Raw genomic sequence first — 21,491 nt, 5'->3', positions numbered from 1 at the left:
CTAATGGCAGCAAACGAATCATCACATTGGTACCATTGACTAGAAGAAAGCTGTTGTTGATATCTCAAAATGTAATAATAATCAACAAAAAACCGTCAATATGTCCACGGGGTCTGTATCTATATTTTGTAGATAGTAATAAAGCAATATCACACGATGAGGTTAATTCCTTAGCTGAAGCCAATGTAATAAAGCCCTAAGGAAAAAACCGGACAGTGTCATTCACAAACAGGCTTGTTGGGTGATACAGACCATTAAACTTTGGGGATGATTAAAACACCGTCTATTTTTCTCCAGTCAGCTCTAAAAGGCCTGCGCTTTCTAATGTGAGCATACACGGCAGTAAAACGCCAATGTTGAAGATCATTCAATCAAATGATCATAGCTAGGCCGCATTTATTGTTTTCTCAACCTAACTACGGCTTTCATCCCGCCCAGAAGCGGCCGTATATATGACGGATAGCTCTTACTGCCAATGAAATAGCCGTATGCTGCCGGCTCAGGAGAAAACTGACCAATCATCGTTTGATAGCATACGAGGGGCACGCATTCTACGCTTTCTCTGGCAAGAATGTTAGTTCCTGCTCTTCCCTGGCCGTTTCCTGTAATCGTACAGTGTTGTGAGACGGAGAAAGCCATGTGTGTCGATGCAAAGGTAAATTTAGCACCCCGAAATTATTACTGTGAGAGTTAGGACAGTGGATATGATGGTTATTTTCATGTATTTTTGCCGAAAAATAGACGCAGACCAACCGAAACAGTATTGCGGCCTAACCCGTGTCTGAACGTTGACGGGCAATGGTTATTGTGGCACGTTGCTTTGGTTTGGTCCGGTTTGTTGATGAGATTGAAGAAGTCCGGTAGTCTGACTGGTTGGTAGTAAATGACAGAGAAGCGAGGAAACTGTTCCAAACATGCAATACATCATGTTTATAAGCCTGAATATGTTTTCGGTGCCACGCATGCTTTTGTAATAGGCACATCTTGGTCGCGACACAAGCTAATGCTAGCCGACGGGTTTGTGAGAAAGACTGCAATACGACCAGAGGAAAGCATCCTACCTCTCCAGCATCAGTACCCTCCTTTCACTAACGTTACCAACTATTTTCATTCACCGAATGTTCCCTGGGTAGTATAGCGTTGTGTATTGCTATCGAAACTTAGCCTAAATTTGTATTTGAAACCTTTTTATATCACATTGAAAGCGTTTTCTAGACAATGTGGCCATGAGTTGGATGCTATTTTCAAAAACTATTTTTTTTTTTATAATCAAGTTGCAGTCATTTGTTAACTGGCCGTTTTATGTCATTTAAAAAAACCGTTTTATTTCATTAATGTTAAACGAATTAGTAGTGTGGTGCTCTTAACTCACAGTATAGTAAACTGATCATTACTGTCAAAGCTCAAGAAGAGAAATGTCAGTGTGTCCAGATGAAAGTTTGGTATTTAGTAAACAATACTTTCTTTCAGTGTATTATAAACCAAACTTAAATGTGTGATGTTGATAGGCATCAAAGAAACATAGACACAAAATTGGAGCTGAAAAGGAAACCAGGACCAGAAGTTACACGATTGCCATTTGCCATCAAGGGCCAATTTTCCAAGTTTCTGTCTGCTTCTTGTGGTCTTTATATACTTAAACAAACGTGTACTAACCATTGAATGAGGCCCACCAAATTGTAGTTGTTGTATACATGTTTCAGCTATAAAAGCATCAGTATAGCATTTGTTTGTATACTGTCAAAGTAATTTATTTGTGCTTTATTTACATCAGTGTTTCTCCTCTTTTACCAGCTGTTTACTTAAAAGTTGAGAAGAACTGGTCTGCAACTGTTAAGCTTCCATCTCAGAGTCTTTTTAACATTGTGCCTGTCTCCCTGTGTGGAGTGGGCAAGATGGCAGACCCCATCATGGACCTCTTTGAGGACACACCCCTGTTTAACCTGGATGCCCTACCTGACGACTCCTTCTCTCAGGGCTCCTCAGACCCTGTGGAGGAGGCACTTAAGCTGGCGTTGGGTCAAGTGGACCCACCAACCGAACCTGAGCTCACGGTCAACGCAGGCCTTGGTGTTTCTGTAGCAGCTCCCGCCATTCCGGACCCTGCCCCCGTTCAAGTCCCCACACAGCAGCCAGTGCCAGTGGCGACTGACCAGACTGTTACCATAGCTGCAGCTCCTACTGTAGCCCCAGTCCCTGCTCCTACCCCGGTTAATACTGTACCTCAGATCCAGGCCCAGACCACCATACCTATTGTCAGCAGCACCAGCGTGGTCACCAGTAGCACTGTCCTGCTGAGTTCACCTCTGACTGTTTCCAGCTCCCCAATCACCACCACCGCAACCACGCAGCAGCTCACACAGATAACTCATCAGTTCACTCCACAGCAGTTAGCTGCCATCACACAGCAGGCCGGTGGTAAAATTGTCATTCTCAAAGGTCCCCAGGGTCAAGCCCAGGTGCTGCAGACTGTATCAGGAGCCACAGGCCAGACCAGTGGAAAGGTAATCCGTGTGTTGTCTGGCACTCCTCTTAAACCTGGCATGTCCATACTGCAGGGGGGGACAGTCTTGAATCAGGCGAGCCCGGGACAAGCTCAAGTCAAAGTGGGTGCAGCAGGGGTGCAGAGGCTAATGCAGTCTCCCAATGGGCCAATGAAACAGATGGTGCTGACCTCCATGCCCCAGCAGACGCAAGGCCAGACAGTTCAGGTGCAGATCCCTGCCCAAACACAGATGTCTCAAGGCCAGACTCAAGTCCAGGCCCAAGCTACTCAGATCCAAGTACAGACCCAAGGCCAGGTGCAGCTCCAGCCAGCCATGCAGGCCCAAACACAGGTAAGCACCACCTCTTCTGCAACAGCAGGCAGACCACAAGATGTCAACCTGACAGCTGCACCATAGCAGGTGAAGCACAGGAGTGGTTTGCTATCAGGGTTGTTGCTGTTTTTTTAGGTCAGTCTTTTTTCCTAAGTGTCAAAATGAATCTCATTCTGTACATCTGACTTTAGGGTGGCGAAGCAAAGCGGATCACTCTGGTTCTCCAGCAGCCCTCCCAGGCTGGCTCTGCTGCACCAGCGGGTCAAGCCCAGCAGCAGCTCACACAAGTCCAGCAGGTTCAGACAGCCCAAGGGGGCCAGCAGCAGCATCAGATCCCAGCTCGACTAGTGCTGGGGCAGCTCCCCGGAGGCAAACTGGTGCTCCAGGGAAGCCAGCTAGCAGCCTTGACCCAGGCTCGGGCTGCAGGTCAGGCTGGAGGGCAGCCCAAAGTCCTCACAATTCAGCTGCAGGTGCAGCAGCAGCCCAACCAACAAGGAGGAATTAAGGTGAGAAAGAAGTGTTTAGAGTTTGAAAGTAGCCTACCTGTTTGTTTTAATCAGATTGTCAGTGGTAATTTCCTATAGTACATGTCATTTCTTTCAGCACTTGTTTTTCTTCTTCCCTTGTTTTTGACAAGTTGCTCTTAGCTCAGATGTTCTCTTTTATGATAGAGTGTGAAGTGCTGTCTTAATGCAAGCTGCTAGTTCTTTGCTATTGATGCAATGGAAAGGGGACATTAAAGGTCTGTTTTGCTGATGATGATAATAATGATAGAAGCAAAAGTTATTCCCAATACACTCAATATTGACATCTACTTAGTCAAGTTTTCAACCATTCCCCAGTAGACAGTTATTTCAAATGGTGCATTCTGAAATCTGACCCCCTGTGCCATGTTGCTGCCCGGCAAAATGCCCCCAGCTTCCACAACAAATGTGGCTCTGTGTGGCCAATACTTTTGTTTGCTAAAATTTGTGTTGGACTAGAGTATTTGTTTCTGCTTGTTTCAGGCATTCAAATTTAATGTTGCTGTTACAGTCCATCACAAATGAACAATGGCTACTTTTGTGTAGCTGGGACAAATCAGTCCAAATGATGAACATTGGCTCTACTACCTGGTATTCATTGGCAGTTAATTTTAGCTATATAAGGACATTCATTGTTTTTAATGTATCCGTGACTTTCTGATGCAGTGGAGTGGGCAAGTTCTAGAAAAATCTGGAGATAAAGAAAACTGTAGGAATTCTTTTAGATTTCTTTTGTTATATAAAACTGAATAATTTAAGGAAATATGTTTGTTTTTTAGATTAGATTCTACTTTATTGTCATTGTGCAGAGTACAAGTACAAAGGGAACGAAATGCAGTTTGCTTCCAACCAGAAGTGCAAAAAAGCAGAAAAGTGCAATGTGATATTCAAGTATAGATATAAATATGGCTATGTAATATGAACAGTATACAAATATTTTGTTTGTTTGCTGCCTTATTAAGAGTTATATATGAAAGATCAACATATGTTTCATCTCTGTTCATTCAGATCTAGTCTTGCATGTCAGTATGGTCTGGCTACGCTGCTTATCTATCTATCTATCTATCTATTCATCTATCTGACTGTTGCTAAGACGCCAAACAAGCAGATTTCACAAAATGTTCTTTAAAACCCTGAAAATTAGCTTTAATGTTTTATACTTTTTATACATTTTCTAAGGGGACTGTGACTTGACATCTCTCTTCTTTCCCTCTCACAGTACCAGCTGGTCTCAGGAGCTGGTGCTGGCAGCCCACAGGTCTTGCAGATCTCGCAGGGCCAAGGAGGACAGAGAGTTGCAGTGCCACTCAAAATGCTTCTGCAGCCACAGGTAGACCTCCCAACACTAACATTTTAATGTGGTTGCCGGCTTGGCAACCATGCATTAGCTTTTGGTTGGCGAAATTGACAATACGGTTGCCATGTTTTAAACTGCCGATATTTGGAGCAATTCGTTTCTTATGCAACTATACCACACATTTAATAATGAAACAATGAGATAATGGCTTGCAATATAATTTCCCATCCCTCTCAAATAGGGGTGCAACGGATCACAAAACCCACAGATCGGATCAATGTTTTGAGTCACGAATTGGATACATTTTTGGATCAGCACAAATTTAAATGATTATTACAAATGTAATAACAATTAACTTTTAACAATAATTACTTCTTTCACCAGTAAATTGCTGTTAAAAGAAAAAAGATGAGAAAAGGGTATTTTACAATAACTTTGAATGCACCACAAGGTTTACCAGTTTTAAGTAAACGCAACATTTAGTCCTGTCTGTGTTGTTTCTCCGATAACAGCAGTGACCAAGTGCTAGTTTGTGTCTTTTTAGCTCAGAGCGGCAGACTGTTGTCCATCCCGGTGTTTGAATCCTCTACAGTGAAATACAGTCACACGTTTACACCTTTTTAACTGTCAGCATTTTAAGCGTGTTTAATCCAGTTACTACTGTAGCTAATGATAGGTTAACGTTAACTGCTGTCAAGTGTAACGTGTTATTAGTGTTTACTAGCGTGACCTGCAGCAATGTTTCTGTTGCCTCTAATGTGGGTTTCAGAGCATCAGAGAGCAGCGTAGACATTAAAGTGGCACCGTAATGAGGCACCGAAATCCGCGTTGCTATTTCGTCCGGTAGCTAGATACCGGGCACCGGTGCCATAATAGCACCGGATTTTAATGTGCTGTTAAAGTGAACAGAAAATTGCATTGCCTGTATCTTTTCACGGCAAACGCGCGTGTGTGGAATGTGGTCGCACAACAGCTGAAATGTTGTGTTGCGCATGAACGTAGTGTTTAAAATTTAAATATTGACTACTTTTGAAATAAGATTTTCCAGTTTTAAGTTTTGATTTGTTTTTATATATTAAAAAAACACAAATATTGAACAAGTGGTTGCCAAAGGGGGCAACCAGAGAACACGAAACGGTTGCCAATTGACTGAATCTGGTTGCCGAGGGCAACCGTTACTGTTGAGCCCTGCCTCCAGATATGCATTGACGTTTCCTTATTTTGTCTACATACATACATACTATTATATAGAGGGGGGCTTAAGGGTTTCTCTGTGGCAGAAAGTCTTCTGCACTCTCAAACATTCTCCTTCACACAGACAAGCTCGGCATCCTCGGCTGGCGGCACAGTATCTGTGGTAAAGGTCATCAACACGTCGGCTGCAGGCCCCTCCACTACAACCACCACTCCGTCCCAGGCCATCCGCATCACCAAGGCCCCTGGCGAGCCTGCTTCTGTGCGACGGGTGGAGATCCTCTGCAAGCAGGAGAAAGCAAACCGTATTGTGGCTGAAGCTATAGCCCGGGCCAAAGCACGTGGGGAGAAGAACCTGCCCAGAGTCCTCAACCAGGATGAGCTTCCAGCCACACAGACCTCCCCAGAAGTGGGAGGCACTGTGACTGTGGTGTCTGCTGCTAAGAAAAAGACCAGTGGAGGAGGAAACAAGAAGAAAAGTCCTGTAGCTGGAGGAACGACGCCCAAAAGCACTGGGGGACAGTGCAAGAGCAAAGTGAAGACACCAGGAGGAACAACTGGAGTGGCTGGAGGCACAGTAATACCTGGGGCTGGGAACAAGAGCAAAAGCAAGACTAAGACAAAGTAAGTGATATGTATGTGAGGAGTCGATGAGAGAGGAAATAATTTGAATGTAACTTACGTTGCATTGCTTGGAAATGTAGCCTTGTAGAAAACAATATTCTTTACTTTCTGCTACTTCATTCTGTCTTTGTCTGTCCTCTCTCCCTCCACCTTCCCGCAGCACTATTACTCTAGTGGGAGCAAAGAAAAGAAAGAGAAATGCATCCTCAGACCACTCTGATGGGGAGTTAAGCCCTGCCTCACCTACTGCTCTGGATGATGACTTGATTACGGTACAAACACATACATGGTCACATAAATAAGATCAGCACACTTTTATAAATGAGATAGGTTAATGGTCTGGTGAAGTGAACTGACTTGACGAACCTACGTCTAGCGGTGCTTGGCCTGCACAGAATAATTCAGTGGTTCCTGTGGGAGAATGCCAGCATTCAAATGTGACTGTAATTGTTTACATAGGATGATACTGTTCCAAATGACTGATTTGTAGTAAAACCTGTTTTACTGTCAACCCAATTTATAAAGCATGCTTCTGTTTTTGTCTAAATTGAAGTGGAAGAAATGCTGCACACAGAGGTGGAACGATGAATCATGTTCTGATGTCTCTTGTGGTGTGTGTGCCCATGTGGATTTCTGTCTTCATCTGCTTGACCTTTAAAAACGCACTCAATTTACACCTCTGTCTTCTGGCCAGAAGAGGCGCTCCAATCGTGTGGTGAAGAGGAAGAAGTACACTGAGGACCTGGATATCAAGATAACGGATGATGAAGATGAGCAGGAAGATGTAGATGTTACTACAACTGCGGCAGCTGTGGCCTCCATCAGTGGCGGGAGTGCAGCGCAGCTTAAACAGGAGCTGGAGCTGGATGTTGAAGGACAGCCCAGCATGCAGTTCTTTGTGGTGAGTGTACAAGTATTTTAACAAACGTGACTTCTTCTCCGATGAGATTGAAAAGATTGTCAAAGAGATGGACACTGGTTTAATTGCATTACATTATATAATAACATTAAGAGGGTTGAAGGTGTGTAGGTCAACAGTCTATAGTGTATTACTTTTTATTTTTACAGGAAAACCCAAGTGAGGAAGATGCTGCCATTGTAGACAAAGTTCTGTCTTTGAGGTTAACCAAGAAGGAAGTATGTTTATTCCATTTATTTCATTCCAAAACAATTCTTTTAATCATTTCAATCTAATTTTGAGAATACTAAAAACCTGTTCTTGTCTTCAAGGTGTGTCCGGGCCAGTACACCACGGTTGAGGAATTCTTTGTAAAATACAAGAACTAGTAAGTTTTGATATCTCAATAAATAACTTTGGCCTTCCCACTTACTTGACAATTTCTATTTCTTGAGGAGACATCCAAATGAGTACAACTTGATTCTCTTGTTCTCAGTTCCTACTTACATTGTGAGTGGGCCAGTTTGGCTCAGCTGGAGAAAGATAAGAGGATCCATCAAAAGATCAAGAGGTTTAAGACCAAGCACGCACAGATGAGACACCTCTTCCAGGAGGTGAGATGGGAGCACATGCTGAAACCTCTTTATTTTAGGATGTAGTTCAGCTGCTTGAACTATAACTTTGAACATATTTCTACTGTCTCTGACCCTGTGGTTCTGTCCAGGATGAGGAGGCATTTAACCCAGACTATTTAGAGGCGGACAGGATCCTGGACGTTTCCCACAGTGTGGACAAGGACAATGGCGAGGTGAGAGACCAGGCCGTGTCAAGAAATCACTTCACTTACCTCTCTTGGTTATAACTTTATAACTCTTGTGCTGTTTTTTTGTCAGATAAATGACCCTTTCATCAAGTAAAATGTTTGCGATAGTTAAATACTTTCTTTCACTCTTTTCCCTCCAGCCTGTTATCTACTACTTGGTGAAGTGGTGCTCTCTGCCTTATGAAGACGCCACTTGGGAACTGAAGGAGGACGTGGACGAGGGCAAAGTCGAAGAATTCAAGAAAATCCAAAACCGACAACCTCGCCTAAAAAGAACGGTAAGTTTTCTAGTGGAAGATGGCCAGGAGTGGTTTTTACCTATTCTCTTCTTTTCATGCATTTTTTTTCTTTCTCTCTCCTTCAGCCACGGCCGTCTGCCAGTTCATGGAAGAAGTTGGAGGAGACCAGAGAATACAAGAATGGCAACATACTTCGAGAGTACCAACTTGAAGGAGTCAACTGGCTGCTCTTCAACTGGTACAACAGGTATTTATCACACACAGGCACACACTACACTCCATGTTGACCTGCAGCAAAGTGCATTTTGAAGCCACATTTAAACTGTATTAGTTTTACTGGCTAAAGCGCTGTAATTAAAGTAGTAGTAGCAACTATAGAATTACGGATGTACTATAGCATAACATGAAGCGACAACAGGAAGAAGGCAGTGTGTCATTATATTCTGGAAGAAGCTGGTCCATTTGGAATGATGCTTGTTGATGGCTTCTCCCAAGGCTTCACTAATTACTCTGTTGGTTTCTTGTCTCTCAGGCAGAACTGTATCCTGGCAGATGAGATGGGTCTGGGGAAGACCATCCAGTCTATCGCACTGCTGGCTGAGGAGTATGATGCTGGCGTCCAAGGCCCTTTCCTGGTCATCGCTCCCCTCTCCACCATTACCAATTGGGAGAGGGAGTTCAGCACGTGGACCGACATGAACGCTATCGTCTACCACGGCAGCCTGGCCAGCCGGCAGATGATCCAGCAGTATGAGATGTACTGCAAGGATGACAAGGTGGAGTTATTGATTGATTGTTGTTGATTAACTTTCCTGATGTTAAAAGCGTCTAATGAAAACTGCCATTCTGTCTACAGGAGCACTTGATCCCAGGTGCGTATAAGTTTGACGCCCTCATCACAACATTTGAGATGGTGTTATCTGACTGCCCAGAGCTGAGGGAGATCTCCTGGCGTTGTGTGATCATTGATGAGGCTCACCGCCTCAAGAATCGCAACTGCAAACTGTTGGACAGCTTGAAGATGCTGGATCTGGTGAGTGGACCAGAGCCAAAGTGGGTACAAAACCAATGGTCAAATGTGCAGAGAATTATAGGATGCCGCTTGTATGGTTAAATGTTGCACTTTACGGACAATTCCGGCGCAAAAAGAACCTAGGGGTCAATAACAGATGTGTACCCACTCGATTGCTCTCTGGGACATGTTTTCATGCTAATCGAATGTGTTTGTAGCTTGAAACAAGCTAGCGCGGACCACTGATTAGCTTACAACGCTAGTATTCGGGGCACAGGGAAAGTAAAAAGAAATCACTATTTATACCACTAAAAAGGCTCAAAATATCACCACACTTCAATGGTAGCATAGTGAGGGTCCCTACATGTTAACCGAAGCATTGAGAACATTGTAAGTGTACAGACAGTTTATTAAAAAGAGATTATAAAGACAGTCGCGTTCTCTTATACAGGCGGCCACCATCTTGGGAGCTACGGTCTTTCTAAACAGTAGTAGCAGTTTTAAGTGGATTAAGACTGTTGCTAGTTCTCTAATGCACTTACTTTGTAGTGAGAAACAAACTGACATTGATATTAAATATGAATGGCTTTTCAAAGACTTAATTTGAACTTTTCCTCATCTGCAGTGTTCTTTTTCCTTTCCCTTCTTATATCCTCGTTCTTTCTTCTGTTCCTTCTGTATTGTCGCCTGCTTTTTATACATCTGTTTTTTTTTGTTTTTTTTTTATTCCTTCGGCCTGATGAATATTTGGTCCTACCTCCCCCTTCTTCCTTCACTTCCTCTCCTTCCTCTGTCCTTCTCTACCTACTTTCTATTTGTGTTCTGTGGGTTTTTTTTCTCCCAGGAACACAAAGTGTTGTTGACCGGCACTCCTCTCCAGAACACTGTGGAGGAACTCTTCAGTCTGCTTCATTTTCTGGAGCCTGCTCAGTTCCCTTCTGAGACTGAATTCCTCAGAGACTTTGGAGACCTCAAAACAGAGGAACAGGTGTGAACTATACACTCATGTTGGCATTGACACTCATATTCACACACAATGTTCTTTGTCTTGTGCATCTGCCCATTCTATTGGTATTGTTTAGCCCTTACTGAGCAAATCTTTTTATTTTTTTCGGGTCCACAGGTTCAGAAGCTGCAGGCCATCTTAAAACCCATGATGTTACGAAGGCTCAAAGAGGATGTTGAGAAAAACTTGGCACCCAAACAGGAGACCATCATTGAGGTTAGTTTAAATGGTGCACAGTCAATGTAAACTCTGAACTGTGTTAGGAGATCTGAACGACACAAACGACGACAACTGTTTTGATTCTTTGACTGTGTTTTCTCTCAGGTTGAGTTGACGGATATCCAGAAGAAGTACTACCGGGCCATCCTGGAGCGGAACTTCAGTTTCCTCAGTTTAGGTGCAAACAGTAACAGCAATGTTCCCAACCTGCTCAACACTATGATGGAGCTACGCAAGTGTTGCAACCACCCCTACCTCATCAATGGTATTGCATCACAATATTAACTTAATATTAGCCCTTTGTACTGGACGTCTTGCTGTCTGCATGTATGTTTGTTATATTCAGGCCCAGAAATATCCATTTCCAATAATTGCTGACCTGAATTGTTGCCATATTGTCATTTGAAGAGCAATTCAAGTATTAACATTTCACTTGGCTGAAAAACAGGAGTTATTGTAGTGTGTATTTAGTTTGTGGCATTTTGCAGAATGAGCATGTATTAAATCAGAAGGGGAACGATTCTCTGAAGCTGTCTTCACACGATAAGCAGTCTGAGCTGCATTTGCTCGTGACAAGCTAGCATAATTTCATTGCATAATAAAATGGTACCCCTGTCCCTCTCTTGTCCAGGCGCGGAGGAGAAGATCGTAGCTGAGCTGCGGGAGGTGTACGACCCCATGGCGCCCGACTTCCATTTGCAGGCCCTTATTCGCTCGGCCGGCAAGCTGGTGCTACTAGACAAGCTGCTGCCTCGCCTCAAGGCTGGTGGCCACAAAGTGCTCATCTTCTCCCAGATGGTGCGTTGCTTAGACATTCTGGAGGACTACCTCATCAACAAGAGGTAAGAAGGCCAAGGTGTATTTTAATGCAACTGATGTGTTTTGTTTTTTTTGTTTTTTTATATTGTCATTAGGGGTGTGCAAAAAAAATAAATCAATTCAAATCGCGATTCAAGCTCTACGGATTCAAAATCGATTCATAGAATTCCAAAAATCAATTTATTTTTTTTAATGTATGTCTACTGCAATCACATGGGAAAAGTAACTACGTTTACATACTGTGAATCGAATCTTGAGCCTAAAAATCGATATCGAATCGTGACATTTTCTGAATCGTGCACCCCTAATTGTCATAACTGTTCAAAGTATTATGAAGACCTATGGGATGTGTTAATGTAAGTTTGTTCACTTATTTTTTTACAGATACCTTTATGAGCGAATTGATGGCAGAGTGCGTGGGAACTTACGACAAGCTGCCATCGATCGCTTCAGCAAGCCTGACTCGGACCGCTTTGTCTTCCTGCTGTGTACCCGTGCTGGCGGCCTGGGTATTAACCTCACTGCTGCTGACACCTGTGTTATATTTGACTCTGACTGGAACCCTCAAAATGACCTGCAGGTAGAAGATTGTACTGTTTTGTCTGGTATAAAGTTAGTTCAATGAGACCGCAACAACAAACAGTCTTTATGTTTATTACTTGTGTCAAAACTTGAAACCATTCTCTTTTTTTATGTCAGCAGCTTCATATGACATTCTTTTGACCCTACTTTTATTTTCATATCAGGCTCAAGCACGGTGTCATCGTATTGGCCAGTCTAAGGCAGTCAAGGTCTACCGTCTGATCACTAGGAACTCTTACGAGAGGGAGATGCTGGATAAAGCAAGTCTGAAGCTTGGCTTGGACCGTGCCGTCCTGCAGAGCATGAGTGGCAACAAAGAAAGTAACGTCAACGGGGTAAGAAAACCTACCAGTCATTAACTCAAACTGCCAGGTAATTGTTGGGTTGGGCAGTTGTGTTACAGCTTGTTTATTTATAAAAAGCTTGAGCTTAATCCAGTTTGGCTTTTTGTGCCGCTTTCAGCAGATCCAGCAATTCTCCAAGAAGGAGATTGAGGACCTGCTGAGGAAGGGAGCCTACGCTGCCATCATGGATGAGAATGATGAAGGCAGTCGCTTCTGCGAGGAGGACATCGACCAGATCCTTCAGCGTAGAGCCACCACCATCACCATCGAGAGCGAGGGCAAGGGCTCCACGTTCTCCAAGGCCAGCTTTGTGGCCTCTGAGAACCGCAATGATATTGCCCTCGATGACCCAGAATTCTGGCAGAAGTGGGCCAAGAAAGCCGACATAGACATGGACTCCATGAACCGAAAGGTAAGTCCCATGTGCTTTTTATTTTGTGTGAAGATCATACAAGTTTTACAGTGCTGATTGCCACAACATGTAAAATACTGTAATTGTTTTCTAGTTGAAATTAATTATGTAGTTGTATTCTTATATATGCTTATATATTAAATGCTTATAAATTGCTAAGAGTAATATGTAATGGACTACAAGTTACGTCTCCCCCCACAGAACACCCTCGTGATTGACACTCCCAGAGTTCGCAAGCAGACCCGCCAGTACTCCACTTTACGAGGTGAAGGTGGAGACCTGTCTGATCTAGACAGCGACGAGGAGTATCCACCGGCCAATTCCAGACAGTCGCGTGCCTCGCGGCGCTCCGACCGCCACAGTGGAGGGGGTTACGGCCGCACTGACTGTTTCAGGGTGGAGAAACACCTGCTTGTCTATGGGTATCTAGGCTTTGTTGCTCAATTTGTTAATGTTTTACTCTTTACTCTCGTCCCTTGTTCTCCCCCTCATACGTGTTTTCTTCTTCTCCAGTTGGGGTCGCTGGAAGGACATCTTATCCCATGCCAGATGCAAGCGTCGTCTGAGTGAACGTGACGTGGAGACGATCTGCCGTGTCATCCTGGTCTTTTGTCTGCTCCACTATCGTGGGGATGAGAACATCAAGAGTTTCATCTGGGAGCTCATCACACCGCCAGAGAACGGGCGTGAACCCCAAACACTGCTCAACCACTCTGGTAGGAGCTACACACAGAGCCACTCACAAAATGTTTTAAATAGGATCCCATCTTTCTCGACTGAAAAAAATTAGTTGGTTTGGTAGAAGGAGAAAAACGCATTCTTATTTGAATCCATAGCCTTCCTTGTTGTCTGTTGAAATGTTTGAAATTAACTGTATCATTTTGTTTCTCTGCCTAGGCCTGTCTATACCTGTTCCCAGAGGCAGGAAGGGTAAGAGGGTAAAGGCCCAGAGCACATTTGATGTTCAGAAGGTGGAGTGGATCCGCAAGTACAACCCTGACACCTTGCTTCTGGACGACAGCTACCGCAAACACCTCAAGCACCAGTGCAACAAGTCAGTGAAGCCCAACCACTTGTGTTCTGCTGTGTGTGTACACGTGAAAGCTTTGCCATTCCTGTTCCAACACTAAAGCCGCTCTTCTCCTATTTCAGGGTGTTGCTGAGGGTGCGCATGCTCTACTACCTGAAACAGGAGGTGATTGGCGAACATGCCGACGCTGTCCTGAAAGGGGCTGACAGCAGGTATCTAATATTGCCCTTTGTACAATAAGCCAAGTGCAGACACACACACACAGCCTCCATTATGGAAGTTCACTGCGATACCTTCAAACATAGTATGCCATGCATTTATTCGTTTTATTTTGATTTTGTTTTCCAGGGATGTTGATATCTGGATGCCTGAGATGGAGCAGCAGGAGGTCCCTGCAGGATGGTGGGATACTGAGGCAGACCGCTCACTGCTTGCTGGCGTATTCAAACATGGTAGGTTTTCTCTATATATAAGCTCAAAACAATAATGAGAAATGGGTGAGGGTTTGGTATGGCTTCAATACAAAATAGTTTAGTTCACCTCTGATCTGGAACTTGTCATTGCATGTGTCAAGCATTTTTTGTTGTCATTTAACAGCCTTGACTCTCTCTGTTTCCAGGTTATGAGATGTACACCACAATGCGGGCTGATCCATGCCTCTGCTTCCTGGAGAGAGCTGGTCGGCCTGATGATAAGGCCATTGATGCCGAGCAGCACACTGGTGATGGCGAGCTGGGAGACGAGTGAGTGATTCGGGCTAACTGGGCCAATTAAAACTTATTTAGATTTATAGCAGACTTACATGTTAACTGGATATTGTGCTTTATTATGTGTGTTGTGTAGTGCTGACTATGATAAGTACTCAGAGGACCCGGAGTTCAAGCCTGCGTCAAGACACGCAAAAGATCTTTTCGATGAGGTACGAATCTAAGCCATCACATTGAAGCCAATCTGTCCGCACTAGTCGATTTGCAAAGACTCCTGAATAATTTGGAACCAAGCAATACGGATAAAGAATTTAATAAGTCACTATTTGACCTTGTCCTCCAGCCTGACTCCATGAACGTGGACGATGAGATTTCTGTGGAAGACAAGGTGGGGCCGGTGATCTCCGAAAGCTTTTCCAGCCAGAGTGGTGCATGTGACTGGCCCTCCAGCTCATCACTTACAGCGCGGTTGCGGCGGCTGATCACAGCTTACCAACGTAGCTACAGGCAGGAGCAGCTGAAGATGGAAGCTGAGGCAAAGGGCGACCGCAGGCGCAGGCGTTGCGAACAGGCCAGCAAGCTGAAGGAGATTGCACGGCAGGAGCGCCAGCAGAGGTACACTGGAGTTACATTATTTTCTCTTCGACTGTCTCCAGTGGCTCACAAAAATGATAATCCTACTTGACAGGAATGTGTGTAAATATTTAATATCCTTCACCTCACTTGCCTTTCTGTCTTTCTCCCAGGTGGACACGTAGGGAAGAATGTGACTTCTACCGGGTGGTATCGACTTTTGGTGTGGAAAAGATAAAAAAGGAACTAGGTCTTCCGGAGGGAGGAGATCTTGATTTTGACTGGAACCGCTTCCGTACCTTTGCTCGTCTGGATAAAAAAACTGATGAGAGCCTCAGCCGATACTTCCGCTCTTTTGTTGCCATGTGCCGGAGAGTTTGCCACCTGCGCCCAGGCCGTGGTGAAGGTAACTACCGCTACACATGCTGCCAAGATAGGCTCGACTTAGCTACTTGAGCAGCGGTTGAAGTGTTGGATGCTCACTTTTTGTGAAGGATCACAATGTTAAATCCAACACCATGTACTTACAACTCTTCCCTTGGCTTAAATTATATATGCACAGGTTTTCTTTTTTTATAATTTCAGATTTTTATACCCTAAAATATATATATATATATATATATATATAAAAAATATTTTAGTTTGATAAAAGCAGAGCATGATGACTTCACAGTCACATAACAGTAAATATCTCTTCTCTCATCCTGCTCAGATTTATCAGAGCTTTCCCAGACTGTGGCCCCCATCACTGAGGAGCGTGCTTCCCGTACCCTTTACCGTATTAGTCTCCTGCGTCGCCTCCGTGAGAGAGTCCTGCCCCACCCATCCCTGGAGGAGCGTCTGCCTCTGGCGCCGACCAGCTCCGAGCTGCCTGCTTGGTGGAATATTCCAGAACATGATCGTCAGCTGATGCTGGGCGCCGCACTACACGGTGTCAGCCGCACTGAGCTCTCCATCTACTCAGACCCACAGTTCACCTTCAGTCAGGCTCGGGAACAGTTCATCCAGAACCAGCAGGCCCCACAACTTCCACCTCAGGCACCGCCCATCATGCCCCTCAGCCAGCCAAAGGCTGAGGAGGACGTGCCCGTTGTAAAGGAGGAGGGAGCTGAAGAGGACGCCCGGTTGCTTGGAGGTGAAATCAATGTTGCCCTGCAAAGTACACCCTTGAGTCAACATGAAGGCAAGGCACGGGGGCCAGGCTGGAGCCTCAAGAGGAGCAGGGGGAGGGTCGGAAAAACAGGAGGAAGGAAGGGTGAGGGAGGGTCGGATTCAGATTCTGATTCTGATTCAGGCTCATCATCATCCGGGCGATCGGGCAGCAGTGATGAAAGTGCAGAGAGTGAGGAAGAGGTGGAAAGAGGTATGTTAGTAGTTAAAGAGAAAAATGTCAAATTCAATTTTTGACAGTTTCAATCACGAGGGTGTTCTGTGGGGGGGAGACGTAACTTTTAGTTCATTACATATTACTCTAAGCAATTTATAAGCATTTAATGCATAGGCCTATACACAATTTCTTTTTTAGTTATTTCCCATTTTTTTTCTAAGCAGGCATGAAGCTGTGTGACGTGGATGAAGAGAATAGTTTACTCTCCATGACTCCATCTCAGGATGGCATTCTTCCTCCCGATCCTCTCAGAGTGGATTGGCCCAAGGTAAATTAATGTTAATTTAAAAGCATTTATCTTGAAGGAAAACAAAACACACGTACATTTATTTTTTTTTATTGATGTGAATGACTGATACATGGGGCTCCGTCTTTGTCTCAGGACCGTGTGTTGATCAACCGTCTGGACAGTTTGTGTACGCTGATGCTGACTGGTCAGTGGCCCTCAGGGCGGCGCTACATGCCCGAGGCTCCGCTCAACCCGAGCTCAGAGCTGGCGGGAGACGAGATGGCCTACACAAGGGTAATCCGTAAACCCAGCAGCACGCCTGGTGGCCCTGGGGAAGATGGGGAAGATGGAGAGTTCACTGTCAAGCTCCTTAAGGTGAGAAAACAGTGGAGGATGAAATGATGTTATCTAAGGCATATGCAGGTAATTGAAAACACACACAAACAGACATTCTGTTGCTTTTCTTGGCTAATAAACAACATTTTTACCTGTACAAATCTGAGAGGTTTTAGTGCTGTCAAAACAATTTCAGTCAGTGTTTAAAGTCACTACAAGGTGCAGCTGTGATGTATAGTTCATGACTCTGTTTGCCATCCTGTCAGGAGGAGGGGCTGAAGCTGACCTTCTCTAAGCAGGCCCTGATGCCCAATGGGTCAGGGGGAGAGAGCAGTGGTCGCAAGAGGCGCAAGGACCAAGAGGTGCGTGTATCAGATCTACATGTTCTCCCCTTTTAGAACAGGTGGAGTCAGATGCAAAAAAACAAAGCTGCTTCGGATTTAGTTTAACTTTTTTTTTCGGCTGTCTCTCTTGTAGTTATCAGACCCAGATGGACTCAATGATCCACTGGAGCGTACTCCGCGGCGCAGGGACCCTCCCACCTGGTTGAAGGAGAACCCAGATTATGAGGTGGAGGGAGACATGCTGGAGGTATTGACGATTAATCGTCATACATAAAATTGCGATTGGCGGTTTAATTTCTGTTCCATTTCTGTTCATTTTATGCCACACAGCTTTATCTTCAAATAGTTTGCTGAAACAGTGTTTCACCTCTCGCTCTGCACCGATTTATTTTAAATAGCCTGTTCTCAAACTGTTGGCTGACCTAATGGATGATTGCATTTTCAAAAGTTTATATGCAACGGGAAAACGCACTGCCTGTGTTAACCGTTCCTACTTCAGCTTCCAGACCGTGATCGGGAGGCACAGGGAAGACTTTGTTTTGTCTCCAGGACCGAAGTTGATCCTCACTTTGGGGTTACACTGTACATTTACTACTACTTGACAACTTTACCGCTAATTTCTTCTCCGCTCCGATCGCCAACACCTGTCTGCTCTGAGTGCATCCACCTCACTCACACTCTCTCTTGAACACACACTTGCTAGCCTCGCGCTACGCACTGAGCTATCCCTAAAAGGAGCTACACTACTCCTAGAACACTGTTTCCATCCAAACCTTTGTGTTAATGATCTCATTAGGAAAGCTGGATGGAAGTGACAACTCCCGCATAACTTTCCCCAGAGCTGTCAAACACGCTGCTGCACCTGTAGGGGAGACTCTATAAATCAAGAGAGCCGTCATTGGCACCTCTCTGTCACCATCTTATACGATCTCATGTGAACTGAAACGGAAGAACCTGCCCAACAGCAGTAAGATCGAGACAGCCAAGCTCTCTTTTTCTTTTCTTTTTTTTTTTCTTTTTTGACATTGGAACCTTGCGCTCAGGTAAACAATTTATTTACCCAGCAGATTGATATGCACCTTATTTACTTTCAATTTGTTGCCATTTGTAACATTGGCTTTAAATTCCCTTGATTGTGCAATCCAATGATTATGCAAAATGGTCGCGGTCAGCTCAAATAATCGCACTTGGGTAAATCTGTAATATTGCGACAGGACTTGGATATACTCATAAAACTTATGAGTAATGGAATAGGACCAACTCTTCATCAAGTGTCAAGTTTGTCCTGCTTATAATAAGGCCCTGATCTCAGGGGATGATAAGGAAACAAAATGTTTCTGCTTTATTACATAATTTTGTGTTTCCTCAGCTTCTTGTGAACAGGAGCAAGAGGAAGAGGAGGAGGAGGGCAGATAAAGCCCTGACAGGCAGTGAGAAGGTCAAAGTCATTAACATGAGGACAGGAAAGAAGGTGAGACGTACCGCCATTGGTATCACACGCTTAATTTGTTGGCTGTGTTATCTCTTGCAAACAGACAAACATCCAAATGCTTTTGCTCTGTAGGTTGGAGCTGCTTTCTGTCCGATGCTGCAAGATCTGAGGGAATATCTGGAGGAGAATCCTGATAATGCTGTAGCACCAGACTGGTCTGAAACTGTTCGAAACTCGGTGCGTACTCAAGATGTTACATTATTACAAGACTTGCGTGACTTGCTCAACCTTTATTTAGTAGAAAACGTGCTGCCTGTATTACACACTAAAATGGTTGGTGCTGTAAGACATATGCTGTTTTCATGCAGACCAATTGTAGTAGCTGTCACTGTCTTTATCTATCTAACTTCAAGTCTGACTTTCAAAACACTTAAAGTATAGCTGAAATGTAGTTAAGACAAAGTGTATGGTGGCTTGCGATAAGAGAATTTTTTTATTTATTTATTTATTTTAATTATTCTTGCATTTAGGTACAGAAAAAAGGTTTTCTCCCTGATTACTGCAGCATCAGAGAAGGGAAACTGTGAAAACACATCACGCCCTCTTCTGTTTTTTTTTTCTCCCCATAATAGACTTTCTTCCGCTGTTTAAAATAATAATAATAATATTTCTTCTCACAGGGCTTCCTGCCCGAGACCCTCCTCCACCGACTGCTGACCGAGCACTCGGAGATCCCGAAGAAAAGCCGACGCCGCCATCACCACCACCACCACCACCACCACCACCACACTCCAGAGCCCACCTCTGAGGTGGGCCTGGATGGAGTTGAAGAGGAGACTCTGGTCTCAGATGGAGCCTACATGATGGATGAGGAGGACCTGGAGACCTCCCATCACTTCCTCACCAGTCCAGACTTTGACGTTAAAATGGAGGGCGGCGACAGCCTTTCCCAAGGTGACTATGATAGCTCGGATCAAGAGGCGCTATTGGACGATGTCATCATAGCACAGAAGGACTCTGACTCCTCATCAAGCTCAGAGGATTGACTGAACCCCTCTCCCCGAACACATCTAACTTAGTCCCCTTCTAAAAGATGAATCATGTTATTCTTCATCATTTATTTTTACCATATTATGTATGAAATTATGGATGAATGTGTTTTTGTTGCTACTTTTATTCATTTATTTTATATAGGGATTTTTTTTTCCATGAAAGGAGCAGGTTTGCACCCATCTGTTTTCTTTTTCGTCGTCACAATTGTTCCATCATTCTCTCCTTGATCCTCCTTTCTGACAAAATGGCAAAAAGCTGAGCTTTCTTTTTTCACGACTCGTCATTCTCCTGCTCCTTCCTCCAAGCTTATTCTTTTCCATGACATTCCCAGCCATGACCAAAAGGGGACCCCTGCTGTACAGATACCCTTTTCTTATGAAATAACCTCAATGCTGGTCCTCGAGCGCCAAGTGAAACTGGACATGTGTACTGAGCAGAACCTGGATCCAGATCCCACAATCTCGTTTGGTCATATGTTCTGTGTCCAGACGAGTCGGTGAACTAAAAAGGGATCCAGTGCGTGGATGTACTGTTATTGTTTTCACTCTATGGGTGGGGTGGGAGTGGAGAGGGAGGGAGAGGGAAAGTATTAGTTACTGAAGCAGTGCTAGGAGGATGGGTGTATTGTACAATGTAGAGCTGGTCCATTGTGTTCTATTGTGCAAAGATGAAGGCAATGAGTTACTATTCTTGTTTTATGATCTGAGTGTATCTGTGAAATTAATAACAGCAATCTACAGTGAAAGCAGATTTGTGTGTATTGTTATTTTTACCAAGTAGAAGAAATAAGGCTTACTGTTTGTATACAAAATTGGTCGCTTGGTGGTTTCTGCAGTGTTTAATAATTGTGCTGTAAAATACAAAATAGTACTAGATAGGAACAATACATCAAAGTATTTAGACTGAAGTTAAAGATCAGATGTCCTGCCTTACATAGCTACTGTTCCACTATGTATTTCATCACTTTTATTGATTTTTCTGAAACATGGAGCTGAGATGTTATTTGGCTACATTGTAAAGCACATTGAATACATGAGAAGACAAATGTCTCTAATGATATATACACACACACACACTAAGCCCAAGTCCTGCCCACCAAAGGATGGACCATGATTGGGATTTGTATAACGAGGCGGTGTGTAGGTACTGTACATCATGAGAGGAGGCCCTGCTACCTGAAAGGCATTACTCGGGCCAGCGAAGTCCCATAAACATGTGGTAGCATTGATTAATTAAAAACCTTTATTTGGAGTAGAATGATGCAACTCACTGAGCCCTGACAAGTCACACACACTGATATTCAATTTACGTCAACTCTACAAACAGTTGCAAATGATATTGGTTTAAAAAAAAAAAAAAAAACAGCCCATTACTCTAAACAAGTACAGTCTGTCAAGTAAGTTGTCCACTTTCCTATACTTGTATTAAGCATAAAGAAAAGAAATGTACCATACCCTCAAGTCTCCAACAGTGAAAACGTGTCAAGGCAATATACACAAAATATAATTTAAAAAAAACCCACCAGGGACTGCTTTCTTTACCCGTCGTGCATAAGGAGAGTTGGGGTAAAGAGGTTTGGTTTGGGGAG

The 21,491-nt window shown here is 44.0% G+C and overlaps 1 protein-coding gene across 6 annotated transcripts; it reads left to right on the top strand.

The window, feature by feature from the left end:
- Window positions 1-547: 547 nt before the first annotated feature.
- On the top strand, window positions 548-20,653 carry chd8 (chromodomain helicase DNA binding protein 8). Of its 6 annotated transcripts, none has more exons than XM_078264688.1 (39): window positions 548-655; window positions 1,795-2,837; window positions 3,011-3,325; window positions 4,563-4,673; window positions 5,959-6,458; window positions 6,619-6,730; window positions 7,156-7,359; window positions 7,527-7,595; window positions 7,689-7,744; window positions 7,853-7,970; window positions 8,081-8,164; window positions 8,320-8,457; window positions 8,544-8,665; window positions 8,951-9,194; window positions 9,275-9,451; window positions 10,275-10,418; window positions 10,554-10,652; window positions 10,761-10,920; window positions 11,287-11,497; window positions 11,859-12,054; window positions 12,221-12,391; window positions 12,519-12,812; window positions 13,014-13,234; window positions 13,326-13,528; window positions 13,710-13,866; window positions 13,965-14,054; window positions 14,191-14,294; window positions 14,462-14,585; window positions 14,686-14,761; window positions 14,893-15,164; window positions 15,296-15,528; window positions 15,835-16,485; window positions 16,671-16,777; window positions 16,892-17,113; window positions 17,341-17,436; window positions 17,552-17,665; window positions 18,788-18,889; window positions 18,983-19,087; window positions 19,531-20,653. In XM_078264688.1, exons 2-39 carry the CDS (start codon window positions 1,896-1,898, stop codon window positions 19,894-19,896), a joined length of 7,710 nt encoding a protein of 2,569 aa, XP_078120814.1. In that variant the 5' UTR covers window positions 548-655; window positions 1,795-1,895; the 3' UTR covers window positions 19,897-20,653. The 6 variants fall into 6 exon arrangements, with proteins under 6 accessions (XP_078120814.1, XP_078120815.1, XP_078120813.1 ...); XM_078264689.1 differs by having other exon boundaries at window positions 7,153-7,359; window positions 12,522-12,812; XM_078264687.1 differs by having other exon boundaries at window positions 7,153-7,359; window positions 16,674-16,777.
- The last annotated feature ends 838 nt before the right edge of the window (window positions 20,654-21,491 follow it).

Source organism: Sander vitreus, chromosome 12 (assembly GCF_031162955.1).
Source record: "Sander vitreus isolate 19-12246 chromosome 12, sanVit1, whole genome shotgun sequence".
NCBI lineage: Eukaryota > Metazoa > Chordata > Actinopteri > Perciformes > Percidae > Sander > Sander vitreus.
This window is presented reverse-complemented; position numbering and strand designations above follow the sequence as displayed.

What these genes read in the sequence shown, in the direction of transcription:
- chd8 (XM_078264684.1), top strand. Translation starts at nt 1,896, where the DNA reads ATGGCAGACCCCATCATGGACCTCTTTGAGGACACACCCCTGTTTAAC. An exon ending in ACCCTCAAAATGACCTGCAG is followed by an intron (nt 12,055 to 12,220) that starts GTAGAAGATTGT and finishes TTTTCATATCAG; the next exon opens with GCTCAAGCACGGTGTCATCG. An exon ending in AGAGGCGCAAGGACCAAGAG is followed by an intron (nt 17,437 to 17,551) that starts GTGCGTGTATCA and finishes TCTCTCTTGTAG; the next exon opens with TTATCAGACCCAGATGGACT.